General features: G+C 54.8%; 2 protein-coding genes across 11 annotated transcripts in view; one reads left to right on the top strand and one right to left on the bottom strand.

Annotated features, from left to right (window-relative positions):
• Positions 1-1,664: 1,664 nt before the first annotated feature.
• CELF3 (CUGBP Elav-like family member 3) lies at positions 1,665-16,156 on the bottom strand. Of its 6 annotated transcripts, XM_032397013.1 has the most exons (14): positions 16,072-16,156; positions 15,224-15,329; positions 13,936-14,018; positions 8,868-8,916; positions 8,317-8,445; positions 8,099-8,178; positions 7,071-7,214; positions 6,768-6,909; positions 6,348-6,497; positions 5,920-5,985; positions 5,525-5,656; positions 5,112-5,255; positions 4,313-4,450; positions 1,668-2,633 (listed from the first exon to the last, which is right to left on the bottom strand). In XM_032397013.1, the coding sequence occupies exons 4-13, from the start codon at positions 8,914-8,916 to the stop codon at positions 4,323-4,325; spliced, it is 1,164 nt and encodes a 387-aa protein (XP_032252904.1). In that variant the 5' UTR covers positions 13,936-14,018; positions 15,224-15,329; positions 16,072-16,156; the 3' UTR covers positions 1,668-2,633; positions 4,313-4,322. The 6 variants fall into 6 exon arrangements, with proteins under 6 accessions (XP_032252903.1, XP_032252901.1, XP_032252902.1 ...); XM_032397010.1 differs by lacking the exon at positions 16,072-16,156 and having other exon boundaries at positions 1,667-2,633; positions 8,317-8,442; positions 15,224-16,030; XM_032397008.1 differs by lacking the exon at positions 16,072-16,156 and having other exon boundaries at positions 1,669-2,633; positions 15,224-16,028.
• A 4,489-nt stretch (positions 16,157-20,645) lies between these two features.
• Positions 20,646-24,356, top strand: part of RIIAD1 (regulatory subunit of type II PKA R-subunit domain containing 1) — a 35,764-nt gene continuing 32,053 nt past the window's right edge. For all 5 annotated transcript variants that reach the window (XM_032397003.1, XM_032397006.1, XM_032397007.1 and 2 more), the window contains exons 1-2: positions 20,646-21,074; positions 21,572-21,648. In XM_032397003.1, the coding sequence (XP_032252894.1) occupies positions 20,991-21,074; positions 21,572-21,648 (161 nt within the window). In that variant the 5' untranslated portion in view covers positions 20,646-20,990. The remainder of the gene's footprint in view (positions 21,075-21,571; positions 21,649-24,356) is intronic.

The following is a 24,356-nucleotide window of genomic DNA, read 5'->3' as shown; positions in this document are numbered from 1 at the left end:
GGACCTGGAGAATCCCTGTCCCTGAAATGTTTTGTTTCCCCCCAAAAGACCCCTCTGTGTCTCCCTCTTCATCATTCAACTTTACTTGTATCTACTGCTTCTCTGGAGAAAATCTGGCTCCTTTGGAGCTCCTTCTCCTTGCGGGGAAGGGCAAGCCATGAGCAGTGACAATAAGGATTCTTCAGTGTTTGGTGAGGGGCTGCCTGAGATCAGGGGGGGATACCAGGAGGAGGAGACTTCCGAGTCCTTTTGCCTCCCAACTCCTGCATCCCAGGAGAACCCACCAATCAGTATGTCACTCTGGGAGATGCTCTTTGGTCTCAAATACACCTTCCATCTTTCTGTCCTGACCCAGAAACTTGCGGTGAGGCCACAGCGAGACAGTACAAGGGAAAATTCCTGGTGTTGATACCAACTCCTGCTGTCCTTACACACAGTTTTGCCTGTCTGTGACCACACAGACACACACACACACAGACACTCACACACACACACACACACACACACCCCCTATATATTCGAGATTTCAGATGCTCCTGCCTGGATTCTCTTCCTTCTGAGTAAGGCCCCATCCCTGGACTCTGCCAATCTAAGAGACTTGTTTTCCCTGAAACAATATCCACAGGTATGTTTCTATTGCACTTCACACGTTGCTTCTCTTTGTACTACTCTCAGTTTGGGGCAGTTTAAGAGAAGGCCAAAGTACGGGGCTGAGGTTGGAGTGGGTGGTGAGGAGTCACACATCCTTGTGCGCTGGTGGAACAGCTCTGGCCTAAGGCTGGCTGGGCTGGAAGGTGAGCAAGCTTAAAGTGGGGGGGCATAATGAGGGTGGGTTAGCAGGTTGCTGCTAAAAGCAAGTGGCCCAGATGCTGTGAAGTCACACACTACCCCTGTGTGAGCCCCCTGAACCCAGCCCTAAAGTAGTTCACAGAGAAGAATCTAGGAACCAAATTGGAGGGACCTCAGGGCTTATGCAGTCCACCTTCTGCATGATGGGACTCGCTGTGACAGCCTGCTTGGTACTTGTTGGGATCATTGCCTCGGGTCAAAGACTAGGTAGTTGAGCCTGCTAGATGAGAGAATCATGGGCTTTGGAGTCTGACATATAGGGCTTCCTTCCTGCAGCCATCCCTTGGTAGCTTTGTGATTCTGGATAAGTCAATTACCCTCCCAAGCCCTTTTTAACCTGTCTATAAAATTGTATCCCGCCTCACAGAGTTGTTGGGAGGTTAAATGAGGAAATGTACATTTAGGGCCTGTAACAGAATCACAGAGCAAAAGCTTAGCTCCCTGTATCCCCACTGGTAGGTGCAGGGACAGCTCACCCCCACCAACAAGGGAGAAATGGAGGTCAGGAACGTGAGACTCAAGTCCCCCAGCCTTCAGAGGGACAGGGCTGGATACAAGAGAGGCCTGCTGACCTGCTTTCTTCCCTCTGTGCCTAGTGCTGCAGAGCATTCCAGGATTAAGCCTCAAGGAAGGGTGGAAGAATGGGATCATGAAGCCATGGTCAAGGCCTGGACCCCTCAAAGGTCTTGGACCCTCCTAACAGGTCTCTCTCCCAAACCTCCCTCCCTCCGTCCCCTCCGCAGTACGCAAAATCCCCTCCCCGCAACTTTCCAAGACTCTTATTTGATGCTTTTAAACTTTTTTCTTTATTTAGACAGAAAAGACCAACTCTTTAAAAGTAAAATGCAATAAATAAATAAGTTAAGCATAGAGAAGTGTCTGAAACGGACTCCCCAGTCTCCCCTTACCACTCCCACCCCCACCCGTTTCTTTCCCCTAAAACCTCTTCCTAAAGAAAATGATCAGGTAATAAACCCCTGTAACCCTCCCCACACCCCTCCTCCCAAATACCCAATTACCCCCAAAGCAAAGGGAGAAATCAAGAGAGAGAAAAAATCCAAGGGAAACATTGTCTAAACTCCCAGAAAGAGAGATGGCAGCGTCCGGGCCGGGCCGGGCTGGATAACGCACGGGTGGTAGTGGTATTTACACGGAGGGGACCAGCAGAGACTGTAAACATTTTTAGGGGTTCGGGGGAGGTCTTTTCCTCATGAAAGGAGGAGGGTCTCTGTGGCTGACTGGTGGAGAGGCAGCCCTCAGGGCTCCCCCACACCCTCCTTAGAGGGGGCCCATGGGGGAGGCAGTGAGTTTTAGGGCTGGGAGCCCAGGGTTCAGGGATATCCTACCTCTAGCTGAGGGTGGCAGGGAGTGTGAGAACCAGCTTCTGAGAAACCCCTAATGTGGGGAAGAGGCTGGGGTGAGGGTGAGGTGGGGAGCTTGTGGGAGGCCCCTCTGCCCTCCTGGGGGCCACAGGCCCGCTGGTGGGGGAGGCAAGTGCGAAAGCTGGGTACAGAAGGTCACCACAGGAGCCCCAGCAGAAGGCAGATACCCCGGAGCCTTTGAGCCTGTCCCTTGCTCCCTCACAAAGGCCAAAAGGGCACCTGGGAGGAAACAGGCCCTTCAGGAGGGGCGGAGTGGTGGGAGTGGGCCAGTGTCCTGTTCCCCCAGGGCTGTGAAGCAGCTTTTGCCCCAGGCCCCATCGAGGCCCGGGCAGGTGTGCAGAGAGGGCTGGGACCAGACGTGGGGAGAGGGGTGTGGTGCCCCTTCCTCTGGTGTCTCCAGACCTGTGAAGGAAGGAGACATGGGTGAAGCTGTGGGGAAGACACAGCCAGTGCAGGTCATAGGCCCTGCCAGGGAAGAGGTAGCTGGGCTGGCTGACGCAGGATAAGATGGGGCCGCCTGGGGAAGACAGGTCATCCGAAAGGCCTCAGTCCAGACGGAGCCCCCCAGCTGTTGGACAAGGGGCAATGATGGAGGAGACGGGAGGGAGAGGGCCCATGATATAAGAAACCAAAGGATATGCAGAAGGAGATATTCACACAGCCCGTGAGAGAAAAAAGGCTGGAAGATATGGTGACAGGGACTGGAGGGGACAAAGCAAAGGAGTGAGACAACAGGCAGGCAGGCAGAGATAGCTAAGAGAAAGGAGGAGAAGGGGCAGCAGACAGACAGACACCTGGAGGAAGAGCAAGGTGGCCAGGCTAGGACCTGGGGCTGGGCTTAGGGCTGCAGACTTGAGGGCTGAGACCCCCAGCCCCTAGAGAGTGCTCTCATTCCTTTTCAGAAAGGAACAAAGAAAGCAAGAGAGAAAGGCACAGAACACAGACCACAGTCACCAACCACTGTTGACCAAGCACATCCCGCGAGCTGCCCCCGGCCCTGACCCTGGGCTGAGGGGCGCTTCCCTCCGCGGCCCCCTCCCCAAATAACAAACAATCGGCTCCAAAGACAACACGCTCGTTCCATGCAACTTACAGGGGCCCGGAGCAGGGGTCCGGGGATGGGGGCTTCGGCCGACAATGAACACGGGCCCTGGGCTGGGGGGGCCCCCAGGGTGGGGGGAGTTAAGCAGCCAGGATTGGGGGGGAAAGGGGGAGAAACAGAAAATGTGGGTATTGTTCTTGGGTTGTGTTTTTTCAGGGGTTTGGTCCAAAGGAGATTAAACAAACACAAAAGTCACCAAAGCTCACAGCTCTGTGGCCATGAGGCTAGGGTGGTGGTGGCAATGGGGCGGAGGGGACCCATTTAGTGAAATTCAGGCAGTCCAGCAGTTTGGCCTTCTCCACCTAAATTGAAGCTTCTCCTGGGAGGCCTGAAGCTTGGACTTCCCCCAGTCTGTTTTGTGCACTCTCCACTGTCCCATGGGCCTATACTACATCAGAGTCCAGGGTCTATACTACCTGGAATCCAGGGCACTGAGGGTCTGATATCCCCACCTCTCAGGAGGATAGATATTCCAGGAGCCATGATTCTAGAACCCTCCAGTATCCTATACCAGCCCCCTTACTTCCCCAACTCTACTCCCCTAATTCCACTCTGACCCAAAGGAAAACCAAAAAGAGAGAGACACACAAACACATGGACACTGACCAGACAAACGAGACCAGATACTGAGGAAGACCTGGGGAGTGGACACAGATCTAGACAGACTTGGCTCTCTCTGGGGTCACAGTTTGTGTGTGTGCGTGTGTGTGTGTGTGCGTGCGTGCGCACGCATGTGTATGTATATGTGTGTGTGTGAGAGAGAGAGAGAGAGAGAGAGAGAGAATGACTCGGGTGATTGAAACACAGCAGAAGGAAGGAGCTATACCAGATCCCTGCTTCGAGTGCCCAGAGTCAGGGGTGGGGGTGGGGTGGGCATCCCTGAGGCTGGGGGAACAGGGGGTGGGGGGGCAGTCCAAGTGAGGGCCCTGGCTTCAGTGTGAGGGAGCTTAAGAGGTCACAGGATGGGAACAGGACCCACCTGGGGGCCCTCAGTAGGGCCGGTTGGCATCCTTAGGCCGCTTTAGCTGGACTTTGAGGCGCTTCATGCCAATCTGGAAACCATTCATGGCCTGGATGGCAGCCTGCGCACTGGCCGGATTGTCGAAACTCACAAAGCCTGAGGTGAGAGGGGCATAAGGCCCAGCCCAACCCCACTTCACTTGCCTGTGCTGAGGGCCAGAACCTGCTCTTTGGTTCCCCAGCACCACCCTACTGCCTCCCGGGATCCTGAATGCCTGGCACACAGTAGGCATTCGATGGGTAGCTGCTGATGGATAGGTTGAGTTAATGAATGCAGTCCTGCCACTCACATGCACTAGGACATTCTTTCCAGCGCTCTTTAAAGGGCAGCCCCTTCCTCAGCCTGGATAACTCTGAAAACACCACTTCTGGCCCTTCATGACTTCTCAAGCAGGGAGGACAAGGCTCCTTCTCCCTTGAAGCAACTTTTAGACACAAAGCCAAAAGACTCCACTCCCTAAGCCTTCCTTTTGAAAACCAAACATCCCGTTCCTGAGCCTCTTCCAGACCTCATGGAGCATGAATTTGACCAGTGCTCAAGGAGAAAAGGTAAAGCTGCAGTTTTTGGAGGAAGAGCTGGGCCTGGACAGCAGCTGGTATGGGATGCCGAGGGTGTAAGAAAGGCTCTTTCCGACTCTTGGACAATCTGGATTTCAAAGTTTGGGCCCGCTGTGACCATAAATGCCTTCAAATGTCTCAAACCTTGTCCACAGGCAAAAATGTGCCGTATTTTATCTTTTGGATCATCATATTCTTACCAAAACACTTGCTCTGATTGGTGGCCCGGTCAACAAAGACTTTGGCTGAGATGACGTGGCCAAAGGGGACAAACATCTGGAGGATCTCTGAGTCCGTGAACTCCTGGGGCAGGTGGTAGATGAAGATGTTGCAGCCATCAGGGCCTGGGTGGTAGCAGAGACAGAGGAAGAGCCCAGTGATTGGGAAGCACTCAGGGGCAAGCGCCCCACGGAAAGCAGGCCCGGGGCAGACCCTCCCATCCCAGCCCCCAGCGTGCGGGCCAGGGCACCAGACACCTCATCCCCACTCGCTTTCTCCCCGCACATGGGGCCAGAGACAGGCTGCGAGCAGGCAACCGGGAGTCCCCAGCCCAGGGCAAGGGCACTCCTGTCCCGGAAGGCTCTGGGCTGGCAGGAGGGTGCCCAGGCCGCACCTTCCCGTTGCTGCGGCTGCGGCTGCGGCGGCTGCGGCTGCTGCTGGGGAGGAGGTGGGGGCTGCTGGGCGACCAGGGCGGGAGGCTGCGGGAACGCGGGCGCCACCAGGCTGTAGGCTGCTGGGTAGGCTGCTGGGGGGTGGAGAGCAGAGAGCTAGTGCGGGTCCCGAGACTCTCCCGGCCCCCAGGGCCCTCTGGCCAGCAGCCCGGGGTGGACAGGGATGGACAGGGCTGAGAGGGGTCAGAGAAGGAGCCGCCTTGAACTCTGGGTGCACTGCCCCTAACGTCAGGAAGCCTGAGGGGGTGGCTGGCAGGGCGGGGCGCCTGGCAGCCCAGCCTCGGTCCCACGCCGTCCCTCCCGTCCGGGGTGGCAGGGGGGGCCCTGGGCTCCTCACCTGTGTAGTGCTGCATCCCCGCGTAGGCCTGCTGCAGGGGGTCCACGGGGGCCGCGGGGCTCTGGGCTGGGGAGAGCAGCACCGACTGTGAGGGTGGGGCAGGACGCAGAGGAGAGGCCAGGCAGGTGGGGAGGACAGCCTCACAGGGCACGGGGTGTGACGGGAGAGCGCGCAAAGGCCCAGAGCCGCGGGGAGAGGGCAGAGCGTGGAGTCTGTGACTGGCTGTGCAAACCCTGGGCTTCTCTAAGCCTCAGCTTCCCTGGCTGAGAATGGGCAGGAGCATCCCTGCCCAAGGATGACAGAGCAGGAGAAAGCAGCTTATCACCCCGAGGCCTGGAGAGGGAAGGGGCGCCACGGCTGTCTGCGGGCAATGGCAGCGGCGGCTTTGATAGTTGCTGGGGAGGGGGGGGGCAGGCAGAGACCCCCACCTGGGTAGGGGTGAACCCCGTTGGGATAGAGAGCATCAGGGGCAGGCTGCCCGGTGGGCTGGGTGGGCACCGGGCTGTAGCCGTTGACGCCCAGGGCAGCAGGGATTGCCGAGACGGGCGTGGCAGCGATGGCAGGAGGGGTGCTGGTTCCTAGGGAGGAGAAAGCGACAGAGACAGAGCAGAGAAGCGGACACACACACACACACACACACACACACGAATGCAGAGAACCAGTCAGCAAGTCTGCAGGCAGAAGGAAGGAAGCAGGCCACTCTCTCACCCCTGAGTCCCTTCCAGACCCTCTGGCTTCCCTGAGCAGTGCCCTGTGTCCCCCCCCCCCCACCCTCCTACACCCCGGGCGGCAGCTCCTCTGACCTGTCCCATTCACACCCAGCCCAGCCCGCCTCGCCGGGGCCTTACCTGAGGATGGGGTGATGGGAGTGGCGATGAGGCCATTGGCATTGATGGCGGCCATGTGCTGCATCTGCACGGCAGCCATGGTGGCCATGGGGCTGAGGTAGGCACTGTGAGCCGCTACCAGGGCCGCCTGCTGCTGCATCAGCTGGGGGAAGGGGAAGAGAGGAGAGTGGGGCCAGGTCCCCTGTGCCCAGCCTGGTTCCCCTCCCAGCCCTGGGCCTTGGCACTGGAAGGGTGGGGACAGGTCCTGGAGGCCAGGAGGAGGCGGGGATGGGCCAGGCCCAGCACCCAGGGGTCAGTGCTCACGGCCTGGGTGTAGGCGCTGTAGGCTCCAAACTGCAGGGCGATGGGGCTGAACATGCCCAGCTGGGTAGCCACCTGCTGCATTCGGCGGAGACCTCGCTCCTTCTCCGTGTCAGCAAACTTCACCACCAGGCTGGATGAGGCACCCTGGGCAGGGGCCACGCGTGTGGTTAGAGGGACAGAGTCGGGATCTCTCCTCCCCAGAGCCCTCAGGGCCTGGCCTCAGTTCCACCCCTCCAGGCTTGGCCCCTTTGGGAGGGCAGCCATCGTAGTGCCTCTGTCAAACGGGAAGATTTTAATCCCAGCCTCCCCCTGTGCCAGGACGTGCAAGAGACTAGAAAAAGTTGAGAAACTCGAAGGCATGTGCTTGAAAAGGGAAAGGCCTACTGGGATCCAAAGGGCATCCCCGGCTTCTCTGTGAGGATTCTGAGCCGGAAATTATCACCCGGTTGGAAGGGCCACAGAGAATATTTAATCCCAGGCTGGTGGTGCCGGCTAGCCGCCCCAGCCCCTGCACCGTGACTCCTACCCCCGCACCCTAAACCTCACAGTGTGCTCAGAGGATGAAGCCTCAAGTTTTCATACTACCTTGCACTAAATAAAACCAAACCCAAGAACATTTGCAGAGAGTGTTGTAGAATCCTGGAATCTAGAATGCAGTTCTCTGTTCAGTGTTGCATCCTTTTGACCAAGTTCCTGCTAAATGCTTGCCCAGCCTCTGCTGAGGGAGCTTCAGAATCAGCTAGTTCCATCTGAGAACTCTGCCCTGCTGGAGAGCCCTCCATGAGTACAGTCGGCTGACCCACTGCTAATGTGCAGAGGGCACGTGCGGCCTCTAAGCAAGTGTTCTGATGCCCAGCCAGTGAGGGTGGGGGGTATGGGAAGGTGGGGGAAGAGACAGGAGATGGAGAGCCTGAGGGGTGGAGGAGGCCAGGGAGGAGGGCAAGGCATGCGGACTGGATGTGAGGGATAGGGATAGGGGCCAGAGGTGGGGAGATGTCATCTGAAATGTGAATGTGAGGGGGGCTCACCGGCAGGGTCCGGCTGCTGTGAAGGGTGTTGATGGCCGCCTGGGCCTCGGCGTGGGTCTGGAACTTCACAAAGGCGCAGCCTACAGCATCCAAGAGCAAGGAGGAAAGGGTGAGTGCTCACCCTCAAGGGCCCCCACTGTCCCCGTTGCCGGGAAGCCAGTGGGAGAGGAGCGGGAAGGCCAGAAGGGCCGGTTGGGGAAGGGGTAGCGATTGGGTACCTTTGCTGGTGCCGTCTGGCCCCCGGAGCACAGTGCACTCGTCTATGGTCCCAAAAGGCTCGAACATCTTCCTGACGTCCTCATCTGTCTGCTGCTTCCCTAGCATCCCCACAAAGAGCTTCCGGTCTTCTGGGGGGTAAGGCACAGGAGGAGCATGTTCAGGGCCCCCTGGCTGCTTTACCAACTCTATTCCCGCTTGGGACAGGCAGAAATCCTGCCCTTCACCTTCAGCAACTCCCTGGAGGTCCAGGCACTCCCCTCACCCTGGGACTAAGGCTTCTAACATATGATACCGGTGATGTTTGGGGAAATGGGGTACAGTTACATAGAGTGCTCAGTCCAGTTCCTGAAGGGCTTGCACTTTACTCTGGGCTTCAGTTTTGCCATCTCTACAATGGGCTGGATGACATCCCCTCTGACCACACTGACTTCAATCCCCACCTTGACCAGGAACCCTTTGGAATTCTCAGATTTTCTTCCTCAAGAGAGGCTGCCCCTCAGCTACTCCAAGCCCTGGGCCTGAGTCCAAAGTCCAAAGGTACAGCACCTACCTCCTCGGCTCTCGCTGTCGGCCGGCTTGACCTGGATCGGCCTGTTCATCTAAAAGGAGAGAAGAGAAGGCAACTGCTGGGGACCTCCTCTGAACCCCCAGGAGCCCTCCCCAGGCCGGGACCTGCAGAGAGGCTAGAGGGAGTAAACCCCAGGCCCTAAACTGCTGATGGGAAGGAAGGGATGGGCCTAATCTTGTGTAGGATTAGGACCCGAGGGGATTAGAGGCAGTGGAAGGTGAGGATGTAGAGGAGGATGCTCCTGGGGCCAGCTCCAGGCTCCGGTGAGGCCCCAGGTGACTTGGCCAGGGATAAGTGATGCCGGCTTTAGGGGGAGAATGGAACTTCCCATAGGACCTGGGTCCTGAGACAGAGCCCAGCCAAGGGGCTATTCAGCAAAAGCTGCCTCAATTTTGCAAAGTAGGCGCAACAGAGGCCACTCCAATAAGCAGCCCCAAGGAGGACTGTCGACCCAGGGATACCCCACAGATGCCCCGACTTCCTTCTGACCCCTAGAGGTGTGTCTGCTTCTCTATCTGCCCCCCTACACCCCTTGACCCCAGGGGGAAGGCACTCGGGCAGCACAAAGGGAGCAGATGCCCAGTCTCCGTGGTAACGGGAGAATGCGCGCCATGGCAACCGCCCACTCAGCCTGATTTATCCCTCCCGTCGCCCTGGCGACCGTGGTGACGTCATCACTTCTGCTGCTCCACACACCCGGCGAAGGAGTGTGGGGGGGTGAGAACAGGGTATGCTGGGGGTGGAGGATTTGGTGAGGACTGGGAGGTGGGGGAGGGGCCCAGGACAAGCTTCCTGATTCGCGCTGAGCAGGCTCTGCCGGGGCCACACTGTCCCTTCCTCTGCCTTCCTCCTCCAAATCAAATCCTTGGTGTCTCACAGCTGAGAGGGCTCCGAAGGAGGAACTGCTGTCCCGTGCTCTTTTGACATTCTCCCTGTACCCCGAAGTCCTCCAGAGCTCTCCCTTCTCTTCACTCCTGCAGCATCTCCCTTTGTTCAGTCTCCAGTGGAAATGCAGACACCCCCCAGTTCCACTCTCCACGTTCTTGTCTGGTGAGGGGACTTAGCAGTGACTTCTGCAGGTTGATTTCCTTAACTAGCGGGGAGCATCTTCGGAACTGGAGGGAGTGGAAGCACTCAGGATTTCGTGTCTGAAAATATTTTGCTATTGAGGGGGCATCCTAGCTCCAGTGACCAAAAATAGATATTAAACAAAAGAAACCATTTATCAACATTCTGAGGGGGGCTACGGGTATCCTCAGGCAAGGTACTGGACTGGGGGTCAGGAGACCCGGGTTCAGGGACTGGCCCTACCACTCACTAGCTGGGTGACCTTGGACAAGTCACTTCTCTCCTCAGGGCCTCAATGTTCTCATCTGTAAAATAGTGGGGCAGATCAGGCGATGGTGAGTCAGGTTACCCTCAGCTCTAGTGTTCCAGCTTTTGGGGATCTTGTGTGTCATCACTTCACACAGAGAAGTGCAGGATTGATAGTTGCCCCTTGCCCCTTCTCACACCAGACCCTCCCTGGTATCAGGCCATTCCAGTCAGTCTGACAGGACTCTGCTGGTGAGGTATCCCCAGCCCTGGATCAAACCTAAGCCCCACCTCAGCTGACACTCCTGTCCTGCCCCACCCCCATTTATGGATCCGAGAGCAGCTGGTTGGGGGGGAGGTGGGTAACAGTCACCCAAATCCTCCAGCCAATCTGCTCCCAGCTTTATCCTCCACCAATCTGGGATTATCCCATGGAGGTTCAATCTCCTCAGGAGCTTGTGTGTGTGTGTGTGTGTGTGTGTGTGTGTGAGAGAGAGAGAGAGAGAGAGAGAGAGAGAGGTGTGTGCACGGGGTGGGGGTTAGCTGCCCAGAGCTCTCAGTCTTGCACCCTCCTCCTCTCTGTAATCAGGAGGTGCCCCACGGGCACCTCAGCCCCAGCCACACCCCCTACGGAAGAGGTAGAATCCGAATCAGGGTCTTTCCACAGCATCAGGGAATTCTTTACTTGACACTAACCCCTTCCCAAAATGCCCCTAGGGATTTGCGGTTCTAGTCGAGGGTGGGGAACCTGAGACCCAGAGAGAAAGGATGCCATTCCCTTGCTGCACGGGCTTCCAGGCACAAAAATAGCACCTCAATAAATATCCACAGCTGATAGGGATTCACACAAAGACACACGCAAGCACACAGGCCAAAGTGCAGACCACGCTGACAGAAGGCTCCCCTCGCTCCCCTACAGATAGACAGCCTCCCTCAGTGGCCCTCAGTGACCCAGGCCCAGGCTCTCCTTCTTGGCCTGGCGCTTCCTGTGGGAAGCTCGGTCTTTGTTAGCTCAGCTTGGGCACACCTGCCCCCTCCCTTGAGTCCAGCTGGGCCCTGTTTACCTGGCAACCCGGAGTCGGGCGCCTCTCTTCCCTAGCCACCATCAGCCAGATGATAAGCCCTCCCGAGGGCCTCCCAAAGAAGAAGAGGCTATTTATACTCCAAGTAGCACTCAGACCACTCCCCAACGACTTGGTCACTCATAAGGCCCTCATCCTTCTCACCAATAGCAAAGACCCCACTGCCAGGAAGAGCTTATATGTCCAGAAAATCTAATTCTCCTGGGGATAGAGGCCTGCTGCTCTCTCACCCCTGGCTCCGACTCCCTTCCACCCGGTGTCCCAGACCACACACGGGTCCTTTCCACGGGGCCAGAATTCACTGGCCCAACAGCAAGCCGACAGGGAGGGACCACGTCCCCAGAGTGGGGTTTTGGCTCCCTCCCACCACCACCTCCAGGAGGCCACACCCTCTGGGCAGGGAGAATCCAGGGGCCTGTGGCTGAGCCCCTCCTGCGACCGATCAGGGGAGAGAAAAGGAAATGGGGCTTGACAGCCACAGGCCCAGCCTCCATTCTTCCTGTCTGCAGCCGAAGCATCACCCTAATGTGGTGGCACCTTGCAGATTCCGGGGTGACAGAGATGGGGAGAAAGGAGAGAGAGCTAAACACCCCCATGAAAAAAGAGCCTGTATTGGGGCACCTGGCTGGCTCAGTGGGTGGAGCATGTGACTCTTGATCTCGGGGTTGTGAGTTCGAGCCCCACGTTGGGTGTAGAGATTACTTAAAAATAAAATCTTAAAAAAAAAAAATGCCTGTATTAGGAGGGTGTGGAGGGAGATTAGACAGCAGGAAGAACTTCCCACAGAGCTGGCACACTAAACAGCCGAGACTGTTTGAGGAAACAATGCTGCCAGGAAGGCAGGAGGCAGAGAAAAGACCTGGGGGATACAAAGGGTCAGGCAGAGCCTGGCCACAGACATCTGCTCCCCTAGACTGCCCTGATTTGCTCCCCCAAGCCCCTAGCACGTGGGTCCCCTTGGAGGATGGGACCCCCCCCCATGTCCTATACTAGAGGCTCTGTCAGGCCAATCTGGATCCTGTCCCCTGAGGCAAAGGCCAAAGTGGAGGCCTCAGTGTCACCTGGGAGCTGGCTCAGGGGCAGGGCTAGACACTCATTAACCAGGTGCCCTTCTCCCTCACCTCCCACCCTGGGCCTGTTTGTTTCCAGGAAGGGGAGGCAGAGCCTTTCCACACCCGGACAGTTGGAGCCCTGCCTGAGCATGCAGGCAGCTGGAGGGGGCCGACCCAGGGCAGGTGCCCGGCTAGCGAGACAGAAAAAGACGAGACGTGGCGACGGAGATGAAAACTACTGATTTGTCAGGGGTCTCCACAGAGAAAAGGGAAGAAAGGAAAGTTGAGACGTGACGTGATGGAAACCAGGCTTCCCAGGGATGCGTGTGCCCACACCCACACAGCCAGGCTGGCGGGCGCACGCGCACACATGTGCACACGCACGCGCACACACAGGCTCCCTGGATCCCGAGCCTGCTCACACACACGCATGCACAGATCCTTAATTCCATGGGCCAGGGCTGTTCTGGCTGGCTTGCCACCAACTAGGACAAGACGGAGGGGTGAGAGCCAGGCGGGTGGCGGGCTTTGCTCTCCGGGCAATATTCAAGGGTTGAGGGCCACAGAGGGGGTGGGTCCTAGACCTCTGAAGGTTGGAAGCTGGGAGTGGGTGAAGTGGTTCTGATGTTCCTGGTTGCCCCTCCCTTTGCCCATCTGTTTTGTCTATCTCCCTCCCAGGAAGGGATGGAGAATCAGCGTTTTTCTCCATTCCCCACATGGGGGGAGGGCTAGAGGCTGTGACACGTGTGTCTCCAGCACCCAGGCTGTGCTCAGCAAATGTTTGCTGAAGGGATGGACGGGGTTAGCTCTCAGTCCTGGGGCTCAGGGGGTGGGAGACAACAGAAGCACAGAGACAGCGGAATAAAATGGCACATCCTTCCCCCCCCCCCCCAGGCTGCCTGGATGGAGGCATCCTGAGATTCTCTATCCCTGCCAGCCCAGGCCTGGGGCAATCTGCAAGGCTGTCTCAGAAGAAGAGAAAAAGAGCTGACTTTTTCCGGAAAGAGGCCATGTCAGAGGGCACCCCTGCCGACCTGGGCACACTTTGGGGGTCAGGCCTGATCCTCCGCAATGATGTCTGCCCCTGCCTTTGCTTGCCCCCCAGCCCAGGCCCACCCAGGCCCTGCTCCACCCTGATGCCCAAAGCTCTTCCTAGAAGACACGAGGTGAGTCTGTCAGAGCTCAGAAGCCCGCACAGAGATGCTAGTCCAGCAGGCACCAGCTGTCCATGTCACAGCCAGACATCCCACCCTCAGAGCCACAAGAGTGCCTGGGTGCCTCCTGCTTACTTTGCCACACACTTGGTGTCCAGAGTCTGTCCCCACGCCTCCCAACCAGCTAAGTTCTCTCTCTACGTGTTGCCCCACGAGCAGGTTGCTCCTTACAAAGGTCACATTTGCTCTGCTAATCGCTGTCTTCCTTCTCTCCAGGTAGAAGAAATGAATGCATCTCTAGCAAGAAAGAGGGGTGTTAGAAGGAGAGGGGAGCTTCCTGGTGATGAGAGGAGGTAGAAAATGAGCTCCATGTCTCAGGAAGGTGGTGAGCCCCCTGCCCTTTCTAGGGCCCTTCTCAGCCCTCTGGCCCTACAAATATGGGACTCACCCCTGGAAGCGTCTTCTGTTCGTGCAGGGCGCTCTGGGCCTTCAGGGCTGAATCGCGGGCACAGTATGTCAGGAAGGCACATCCTGAGGAGGGGCAGGGGCAGAGAGACCGCGTGGGGGTGAGTCCCTGATCTCCCCTCCCTAAAAGGCTCCCCCCAACCATGAGACTGAGGACTGGGAGGCTTGTCTCTTCTTGCCACTTTCTGGCTGCTGAAGTGGGAAGGTATCTGAGAGGGGCCAGACATTTTGCCCCAGGGAGTCTCTGGGCTGCTGAACTCAGGGCAGAGACCCAGAGCCTGGGAGGTTTCTGTGGTGGTGGCATTGGGAGAGGGGACTGTTGGGAGAGGGGGCTTTGTGTGGGGGGAGAAGGGGCATGTGGTTGTCAGACAAGTGTGTGTGGTGTGGTTTCTCTCTTCCTTCACTGGCCTCTTTTCCCCTTCTCCTTTGCCTCTACCTCCCTCCATCTTGGTCCCCATCACCCCTCTCCTCTCCCATTTTCCCTATTTCCTCATCTCTCTCCAATTCCGCGGGAGGCAGGTGGAGGGTGGAGAGTGGGATAGAGGAGAAGGAAAGGGGAGAGCAGTTCACTGCAAGTCTCTAGGCCAGTGGAGGGGGAAGTAGTGGGCGCCCACCCCCATCCCCAGTGCCTGGAGCTCTCCAAGTCCTGACCGGGGCCTGACCCTGCTTACCAAGAGCGCACAGCCCTGGACAGGCCCAAGGAGTGTCGCTTGGCCAGCCTCTCTTAACTTCCCGCCCCCACACTTCCCAGATCTATACCAGTCTCTGTCCTCCACACCCTGCTTCTCAGGTCCCTTTCTTGGGTCCTGGATCTGCCCTGCCCAGGCCATGTCCACTCTTGCCAGGTTGACCCCCACCCCAATAGTGTCTGAGACTACTAAGATTCTCAGGCGTGCGCGCGCACACATACACACACACACACACACACACACACACACACCCCTGCCAGGCTCCTTATCTCCCAAACCAGATCTCTTGGTCCTCCATCCTCCTTTGAGTTCATCCATGACACTACTCTCTCATCTCTAGGATCCACATCTCTGCATCTCCTCGACAACTCTTCCCCCAAAGAGGCTGTCTTTAGGCCTGCATCAGAGTCCCCTGGTCACCCTGGCTGTTCTCTTCCAGGTCCTCCATCCACTCCTTAGCCCCTGAACTCTTTCCTTCCACATCAGCCCTTTCCAGCCACTCCAGCCCTCCAGGCTGGCTTCCTCTCTTCCCAGCCTCCCCTCCCACCCCTGACACCTCTCCAGCCTGGCCTGACCCCTCACCCTTGTGCAGCCCGGTGTACTTGTCCTTGATGACAGTCAGCTCGAAGATCCGACCAAACTGTTCGAAGATGGGCTTCAGGTCCTTTTCCTCCAGATGCCTCGGGATCTGCCCCACAAACAGCTTGATGGCATCCGGCTCCTTCATTGGGGCGGCCCAGGAGGAGGGGCCGAGGGGAGCAGGGAGAAGCCCAAAGGCCAGGGGGAGCTGCCCAGCAAGGAGGCAAGTGGTGGGGGCCGGGGCCCAGCCGGGGCTGGCTTTCCCTTTGGCCCCCAACCACAGTGCTGAGGAGAGGGGCAGCTCTTCACACAAAGGAGGCCCAGGGAGTTGAGGACTAGGGGTCAGGGGTCTAGGCAGACACTGTCATGCCACCAGGGGGCATAGCCCAAACAAATGATCTCCCTCCCAGAGATTTGGCAAATATCCCAGGATGGGGGTCAGTGTGCTCAAGATCTGGAGGATTAGGGTGGTATCAGGGGTGCTGGGAACTGGGGGTTAAGAGCTGGAGTCGGGGAAAGGGCCTGAGGAGAAGGAGGTTTAGGGGTTAGGGGCCTGGTAGGTTGCCAGCAGCGTCGGGTGGGGGGGGGGCACTCCTGATGTGGGGCAGGTGGAGCTCTCGTTGGCTTTCCCGGGAGGACACCTCCCCTGTGGCTGATCCTTCTGCTGGGTCCGAAGATCCCTGATGCCAGATGCTTGATCTCTGATGGCGGCAGGGCTCCGGGGGTCCCTTCTGCCCTGCCGCCCCCCTTCAGGTCCTCCCCTCAGCCCCCCTCCCACCCCCACCCTGGTCCCAGGGCCTGGGCTGCTGCTGGCTGCTCCCGCTGCTGGGGCTGCCTGCTTTCCCGGTCACCTGGGTCCCGGAGCTCTGCTCTCCGGCCGCGCTCTCCTCAACAAAAACCTCCCCCCTCCACACCCCCCTCCCCACTCCCACCTCCTTTCCCCTGACATCAGTGATGTCAGTCTCAGGGGTGGAATACAAATTCTCTACCCTGGAGAGGGACGCACAATCCAGACAAGAGCCACGCCCTCTTTCTATCTCCTTCCTTCCTGACTCCCTTCCCACCCCCAGAAGAGCGGCTGGTCCTGTTGATAATAACCCTTCCCCCATCTTACTCCCCAATCACGAGTTGGGCAAGACACTAAGATGGAGAATTTATAGAGGAGCCCTAAGGTGGGGTCCATTGTTCCGGGGGCTGGAGCTGTCCCCGGTGCTGGAAGAGAAGACCCAGGAGAGGGGAGCAGGGGGGAGGAGGAGAGGGGAGCCGGCATCTGGGGAGACTGAGTGTGGGGAGTATAGGAAAGAATCCGGGGAAAAGAAAATGGCATAGGAACAGTTGGTCAGGTTGGGAGTGGGGGGAGGAGGGAGGTGTAGATGGGGTGGGAAATACATCTCAGAGCCTGGGGGAAAGGGCAGAAGGGTACCCAGAGAGGAAAGATGGAAAGGGGGGCGGGGTGAAATGAGCGCAGAGAGAGAGAACTGTGTATTTTCCAGAAAAGGATCCAAGAAAAACTATGTCTTGCTGGCATTTGCCAACGCCCCCTTCTCTCCCTCTGGGTGGTTTGTGTGTGTAAGTGCGTGGGCAGGGAGGCGGCGGTGGTGATGACTTCGAGAGTTATCGCTGTAAGCTCCTTGAAGACCAGGGCGCTGTTTAATTCAGCATTTTACTGTTTGGGGTCTAGCACAGTGTCTTGCTCATGCGTAGTTGCTAAACAATTATTTTTTGAATAAACAGTTGATGCAAAAGAACCTCTGACAAGAGCAGATCCCTGATTCCTTTGGGGTGGGGGAGAACCACAGCAGGCAAGCTCCGGCTCAGGGCAGAAGAAACCCAATTTCTTCTCCCTTTGCCCCCCTCTCCCAGTTAGGTTCCTTGAGTAGGACTCTCAAAGTGAATCAGGTAACATAAAGGGATGGGGGGAGTACATTTGGGGGCTATTACTCTCCTAGAAAACTCTTCTTCTATGGATGATCTGTTTCCCCCATAATCTCAAGGGAGCTTAATTCTTCCATGTGCTGGGCCCTCTCACCTTCAGTGCAGGAAGTACCTGCTGACATCAACTCTCCTGGACAGGGCAGTCCTTGCCTGCAGCCCTTGTGGAATGCCCTCTCTACTGTCATTTCCTTCTTCACCCCAGAGTGGGGCTGATGTCTCCATAGTGGCACTGGTGTCTCTGAAATACGAAATACGTCCCAACGGACGTCCCAACGTCCCAGCCGCCCCCATTCCTGAGCTATCACGGCAGGCAAGCTTCTCTTCAAGAAGGGAAGTAATAGTAAGGGTGCTTAGAAGACACTTACAGTGTCCCAGACATTGTTCCAAGTGCTTTATATTTACTAATTTGTTTAACCCTCAGCACCAGCCTATGATGTAGGTTCTACCATTACCTCCAAATAAAGATGAGGGAACCAGGGCACCAAGAGATAAAATGGCTTGCCTAACGTCACAGAGCTAGAAAGAGGCCTTAGTGAGGGTGGAGCCCAGGCAATCTGGCTCCTGAGTCCTGAGTTTAACCCCCACATCAAATGCTCCCCATGGGAATGGGAAGAGTTGTTAAGCCTGGCTTTTTTCCTCTTGTGTCTTCATTTGAGCCCTGTGTGAGAGATGACCTTCTTTCTACTGCTTGATTCTCTGTTGACCACCTTCCATCCTTCCTTAGCTTGGGTTTGTGTGTGTGTGTGTGTGTGTGTAAATATGATTACACTTCATCATATGGATGCCCAGGCCCTCCCATTTGGGGCCCTAAGATGGGCACGGAGGGGAGATGGTAGAGCACCCAGTACTGGGTGGTCAGAACACGGGATGGCAGTGCCAGGGAACCAAGAGTGCAAGCACATCTGGAAAGTAACTTTCCACTCCCAACTCCACCCTCACTGCTCCCTGCCTTGCCTCTTAATCAGATCTCAGTATTTATGGAGATGCTAAACAGATCACACCCTCTGAGGATGGAGCCTAGGAAGACCCCACAGCCCTGTTGATCTTGTTACTCTGTGTCTTGTCAGCAGATCTGCCGCCCTGCTGCTCATTCAGGCTTGGGGCTAATCACATTAATTGAAATATTGAACATTCACAAAAATGAATTATAATGAACTCCCCTTACTCCTCCTCCCAGTCAGCAATTGGGGAGACAGCTGCAGGCAGCAAAATGCCTCCAACCATTTGCTTGGTTTGTGGTCCCCAGATGGAAGGTTTCCATCTGAAAGGAGAGGCAGGGTTAAGGGGAGAAGAGGTGGGAGCTTGCATTGGGCCATCCTTGCTGGGTGACTGTGGGCACATCTCTGTCCTGTGAGGTAACTCTGGGGGGTTAACCCTACGACTCAGAGGCCCATTCTGGGGTGTTGCTCTCCAGGAGGAAATGAAGCTTCCAAACCTTACTTCTTCCAAGGTCTTTTCTCTTTCCACCATCCCCAAGCTCTCCCTCTTTCTTATTCTTCTGCACTCAATGCTTAGCTGCCCTACATAAAAAGATTATTGACTTTATAAAGGGAGAGCTCTACTCCTGATTTTAGATTCTTAGAAAATGAATAATTGGGATATATTTCAGAAAGGGCAAAATGTAGTGGTGGTATATGTGGGCAGAGTGGCTAGTCACCAAATACTTGCTAGCCTCACCAACTGAAAGCAGAGTGAAGCCATGTGCAGCAGAAACCATGACACTGTACAAAGAATCTCTTATATGATCTTCCTTCCCTAAAGTGGCTTCTACCTCAAATGGAGAGGTAAGACAGGCCAACACCATGTGCGATAGTGAGGACCAAGGTGCTGTAAGAAAACCAAAGTCAGTAGAAGTAGCCTCTCTTATTTACACATAGTGGCATTTGGGCCATGGGAAGTGCTCAGTCAGGAAAGGCTTGATTGAGTCTCAAAGTACAAGAAGACCACAGACTAGCAGAAGGAGGACATTACTTATTTTATGCACAGGGTGGGAAGATGGAGAAAATTTTACATACTTACGCATGTGTGTGTGCGTGTGTGTAGATTTGCCAGTCTAGTCCAGCACTGTTTAATATAAGGCAAGCCATCTACATAATTTAAATTTCTAGCAGCCACATTAAAAAAGTTAAAGAAACAAGTGAAATTACTTTTAATAATAGATTTTATTTAACCGATATATCCCAAATATTATTCAATGTGTTTATATGATATATCCAAAATATCCAACATGTCATCAATATAAAGATTATCAATAAGACACTTTATTTTTTTAAAACAACATGTTCAAAATCCAATGTGTATTTTGCACTTAATAGCACATCTGACACTTACAGCAACATTCTAGTGCTCAATAGCCACAGGTGGCTCGTGGTGACCATATTAGGTAGTGCAGCTTAAGGGGTTCCCCTGCCAGCTTCTCTGGGGGGGGCGGGGTGGGAAGAAACAGGTCTTGGCCAACAGGAACTATCACCTGTGATTAACCTCTGCTCCTGCCTGAAAAAACCACTTGTGACAGATGGCAGCTTATCTACCTCTCTACTAACCCTTTCTCCTAAAAACCAGACAAACAAACGCAATGATTACTAACCTGGATGAGATTCCTGGGAAGAGGCCTGTAGCTCACTACCTCATCTATCTTCCGTGTTTTTTTCCTGGCTTGGGAACTGCCAACATTTTCACTTCTTCTCCTCAGTCTTTGCTGAGAAGGATAGAGGTGGACCGCTGAGAGACCCCCTCCAAGGCCATGGTCTAAATGTTGGGCTTATTTCTCCTTGGGCAGTTGTTCACCAATCTGAAAGACCAGCCTCTCTTCTGAGGTCTTTTCTCTGTTCCCCAGGAGGCCTCTGCTGGGCATGATCTCTGGGGGTGTAGAAACTCAGCACCATGTGTATGGTGTGTAGGGACAGACAGGCTCCTGCCCTTTCCAGGTCTATTTTCAGCTCTTTGGCTTTATGTTTCACTTTCCTTTCTTAATTAGATACTAAAAGAATACACCTTGAAGACCAACTGCCTTTCCCCTCCTCTGTTCAATTGGGAGTGGGAGAGATGATTTAGAATTTATGAGGAGCAACTTCATCTACACAAGAAAGTCAGTCCAAGGGGCTCCTGGGTGGCTCAGTCGTTAAGCGTCTGCCTTCGGCTCAGGTCATGATCCCAGGGTCCTGGGATCGAGCCCCGCATCGGGCTCCCTGCTCTGCGGGAAGCCTGCTTCTCCCTCTCCCACTCCCCCTGCTTGTGTTCCCTCTCTCGCTGTGTCTCTCTCTGTCAAATAAATAAAATCTTAAAAAAAAAAAAAAAAAAGTCAGTCCAAGAGGGGAAACCTCTGGCAGGATGTCCCCCAGGTCCTTTCCAGTATCTTTAGTGTGAGAATGTCCCTTCCTTTGCAGCACTCCATTCACTCCATCCTATGGGATGCTTTCATGTTGTTAAGTGTTAAGTGTGTCTACAGGACTGATGGAGGGGTTTGGCTTTGGGGCCGGCTAAAGGTGAAGAAGCTTGAATTCTCTCTCTACTACTAGGTTTCAAGAGCTGCCAAACAAGGGAGAGGGTCAGGAACCAGATTCTGGGAGACTCTGACTTAGGAATCCCTTTTCCAGTTTTGCTCTAGAGCCAAGGAAAAAAAAACTATTTGAGGTTGGGTGGAGTCAAGAAGAGGGGCTCATTCCACATACAACCAAGCCGGGAAATTAGAGGGGAAGACCCTCCCACTAGGTTTCAGAGTGGCCCCCATATTCCTTCCCCCAGCCCCACCCCGCGTGCTGATGAGGGCCGGACTTGGGGGGCGGGGCGGGGCCTCTCCGCCCGCGTGGTCCGTCGCCTTGACGACCTGGACAAGATGGCGACGCTGCAGGGCGGGCTTCTGGGGCCGGACCCCGGGGCGCTGAGCCCCGCGCAGCAGGAGCAGCTTCGCAACTTCAAGGTGGGTGCGCCCCGAACTCCCGCCTCCATCGAAGTGCAGCTCCCCTAGGACAAGGGCTGCAGACCCGGAGGAGGTCCGGGAGGAGGGGCGCGGGAGCCTATTCCCAGATGAACTGGCGGAAGGCTGGGGGAGACGCCAGGCGGAACCCTGGGCTTCTGGGACCCGGGACGGAGCCCGACAGGCGCCTGGAAGTGCAGGAAGAACGAGCGCAGGGATCTGGCCAGTGAAATGGACCGAAATTACTGCCGGAGACAGTAACTTAGATACAGACAAGAACTTCCGGACGGTGGAGACCCGACCTTAGCTATGGCCCCTGAGCCTGACAGCGCAGGAGGTGTTGGTCATTAATAAAACAGGCGGCTTAAAATTTCAAACATCCCGGGAAAAGACCCAGGTCAAATGCACACCTAGTTTCCCCAAGGCCTTCACACGCCCAGGGCTTGAACCCTGAAATCTGCCTCCTCATGGAGCGTGACCTTTTGCTCTTATCCTCCTAGATTCAGACTCGGATTGCTAACGAAAAATACCTGAGGACCCACAAAGAAGTGGAGTTGCTCATAAGTGGTTTCTTCAGGTAGGTGGTTTTCCCAACCGGCCTTGACAGCTAGTGGGAAATAATACCAAATCTTGGTTGGCAGAGATGAGTTGACTGCTGCCTTTAGGGTCAGAGAGGTAGGAAAAAAATAAAATAATACATATACATACATATATGTTAAACTAAATAAATTAAATTAAAATTACATACATACACATATTTTTTTACGTATGTAAGACAATATTTTAAGATTGAGTTTTTTCTCTCAGATTTGTGGCACCCAGGGTGTTCTTGAGTTACCTCTAGAGGTTTTCTTAAGTTATCTCTGAATTCTCAAAAATATTAATATTCAGTCATTTTAGCTGTAAGGATAAATATATATCTTCTGACACTTGGAAGAGGTAATTTGGCATTGAGAAACTCAACAGGCAGCCATTGGGTGTAGAGCACTATTTCTCCATCAGAGGAGCTTAACAAGATCACTAGAACTTAAAAAAAATTCAGATGTCTGGCCCTTCCCTCCCTGAGAGCCTTGTTGTGGAAAGACTCCAGTGGTTGGAAGCCATTCCCCTGTAAGTCTTGGGGAAGAGACTATTTTCCACCATATCCTGGAGGACTGTTTTTCTTTCCCCTGCATTGCCCTTCAGGTTGGCATTTGTTGTTTGAATGGAAAATTCTCCTAATGGGATGAAAGGCAAAGAACTGTCCAAAAAAAAAAAAAAATCTTGGGGCAACAACTGATGAAAACAATAGAGCTATCTCAAATACTCTTTGGCTACAGACAAATAGGCAAGGTTTAAATAATAATAATGGCTTCCATTTCTAGGCACTGTGTTGGTTTCCCAGGTTAGCCTTTATCACGCTGAATTGGAATTTTTTTTTTTTTTTAAAGATTTTATTTATTTATTTGAGAGAGAGAGAATGAGAGACAGAGAGCACGAGAGGGAAGAGGGCAGAGGGAGAAGCAGACTCCCCGCCGAGCAGGGAGCCCGATGCGGGACTCGATCCTGGGACTCCAGGATCATGACCTGAGCCGAAGGCAGTCGCTTAACCAACTGAGCCACCCAGGCGCCCCTGGAATTTTTTTTTTTTTAAGATTTTTTTTTATTTATTCATTTGACAGAGAGAGAGACAGCGAGAGAGGGAACACAAGCAGGGGGAGTGGGAGAGGGAGAAGCAGGCCTCCCACAGAGTGAGGAGCCTGATGCGGGGCTCGATCCCAGGACCCCGGGACCATGACCCGAGCCAAAGGCAGACGCCTAACGACTGAGCCACCCAGGCACCCCCTGAATTGGAATGTGCACTTTGTCTGTCCCTGGACCAGAACCCCAAGCTGGTGCAGCCGTATTTGTGTCCCCGGTGCCTGCACACTGTGTGACATCTTGGTACTTGTGTGACCCTCCCAGCAACTGCAAAACATAGCTTATCATCACTTCCGTTTTACAGCTGGAGAGGTGAGGTTCCTTCCCCAAGATGCGGAAGCAGGATCCAAACCTCTGGTATTTCCACTGTGCTGGGTTGAAAGCTCACAGGAGCTGGTGAGCCAGAGGTGGGGCTCTTCTTTGTCTTCTCAAAAGTAGACCTGGAGCAGTGTCTTTTTTTCCAGGCTCTTTCGTCTTTCCTGGGTCTCACTGTTCTTCATATCCTAGTCATTTCTCCAGTGGCAGCAGATTCTCACAGAGCAGATAGGGGATGGAGAAAGGGAAAATAGAAACTTCCCTGTGAAGGTTGGTTTTATTTGGCCCAGAGGTAAGGCTTCGGCAAAAGATAGTTTAGGGGTCTTCTGTCAATGTCAGTCCTGGGGATCAGGCCATCATTTTTTACACTTCTTTTTCTTATTCCTTTTTTTTTTTTTTAAAGATTTTATTTATTTATTTGTCAGACAGACAGAGAGAGAGAGCACAAGCAGGGGGGAGAGGCAGAGGGAGAAGCAGGCTCCCCACTGAGCAGGGAGCCTGACATGGGACGGTCATGTTAAGCAGACGCTTAACCGACTGAGCCACGGCATCCCTTGCGCTTCTTCTTCTAAAGGGAAATAAAGGTTGACCTCATTCCTATCCTGGGGAGCTTGCAGTCCAAGTTAGGAATGATTCCAGCAGGGAGGTTGGGGGTAGATGTTAAAAGCCTGAATTAAATCACCATTTGCCTTGTTCACAAACACAAGGAATGGGTGGTAGTGGGAGGTGGTGGTGAATGAAGAGGGTGGTGTTTTTAGTCACATATCGGGGTGGCCCAGCTTCTCTGTCCAGGAAGGTTCCAGGAGGAACTGGGTGTCTGTGCCTGGCTGCCGCGAGAACAGCCCCTTCACTTCCTTATCATGCCCACCTCCCGGGCCAGGTAGGCCACTAGGCTCTTCCCTTTGCTGGCCCTGAAGCTCCCTACAGGAAATGCTCCTGGCCCCTTTTAGGCCTTTCTCTTTCTGAGGTGGGGGTGGGAGGGGGAGAAGAAGTGTTTAAAGTTTGAGGGTTTGCTTTTGTTGTTTTTGGTGTTACTGTTACTTCCTTTGGAAGATACCGGGATGAACCAGATTCAGCCCCTCATCTGTACTGGATACTTCAGATGGTTTTCCCCTTGGGAAAAGAGGAAGAGAGAAGAGGGGACAGAATCCTGGGCGGCATACCTGCCCTCACGTCTTTTGCAGGTCTCTGCTCTGGACTCACTCCAACCCATGAGAAGCTCCAAAGTGTTTTTGTTGGGAAGCGAGCTCCCCACTTGGGTTTTCCAGATCGTGATGACTTACAGTGATT

Source organism: Phoca vitulina, unplaced genomic scaffold, assembly GCF_004348235.1.
Source record: "Phoca vitulina isolate PV1807 unplaced genomic scaffold, GSC_HSeal_1.0 scaffold96, whole genome shotgun sequence".
NCBI classification, from domain to species: domain Eukaryota; kingdom Metazoa; phylum Chordata; class Mammalia; order Carnivora; family Phocidae; genus Phoca; species Phoca vitulina.
The sequence above is the reverse complement of the archived record's forward strand: the minus strand, read 5'-3'. Positions and strand labels throughout refer to the sequence as shown.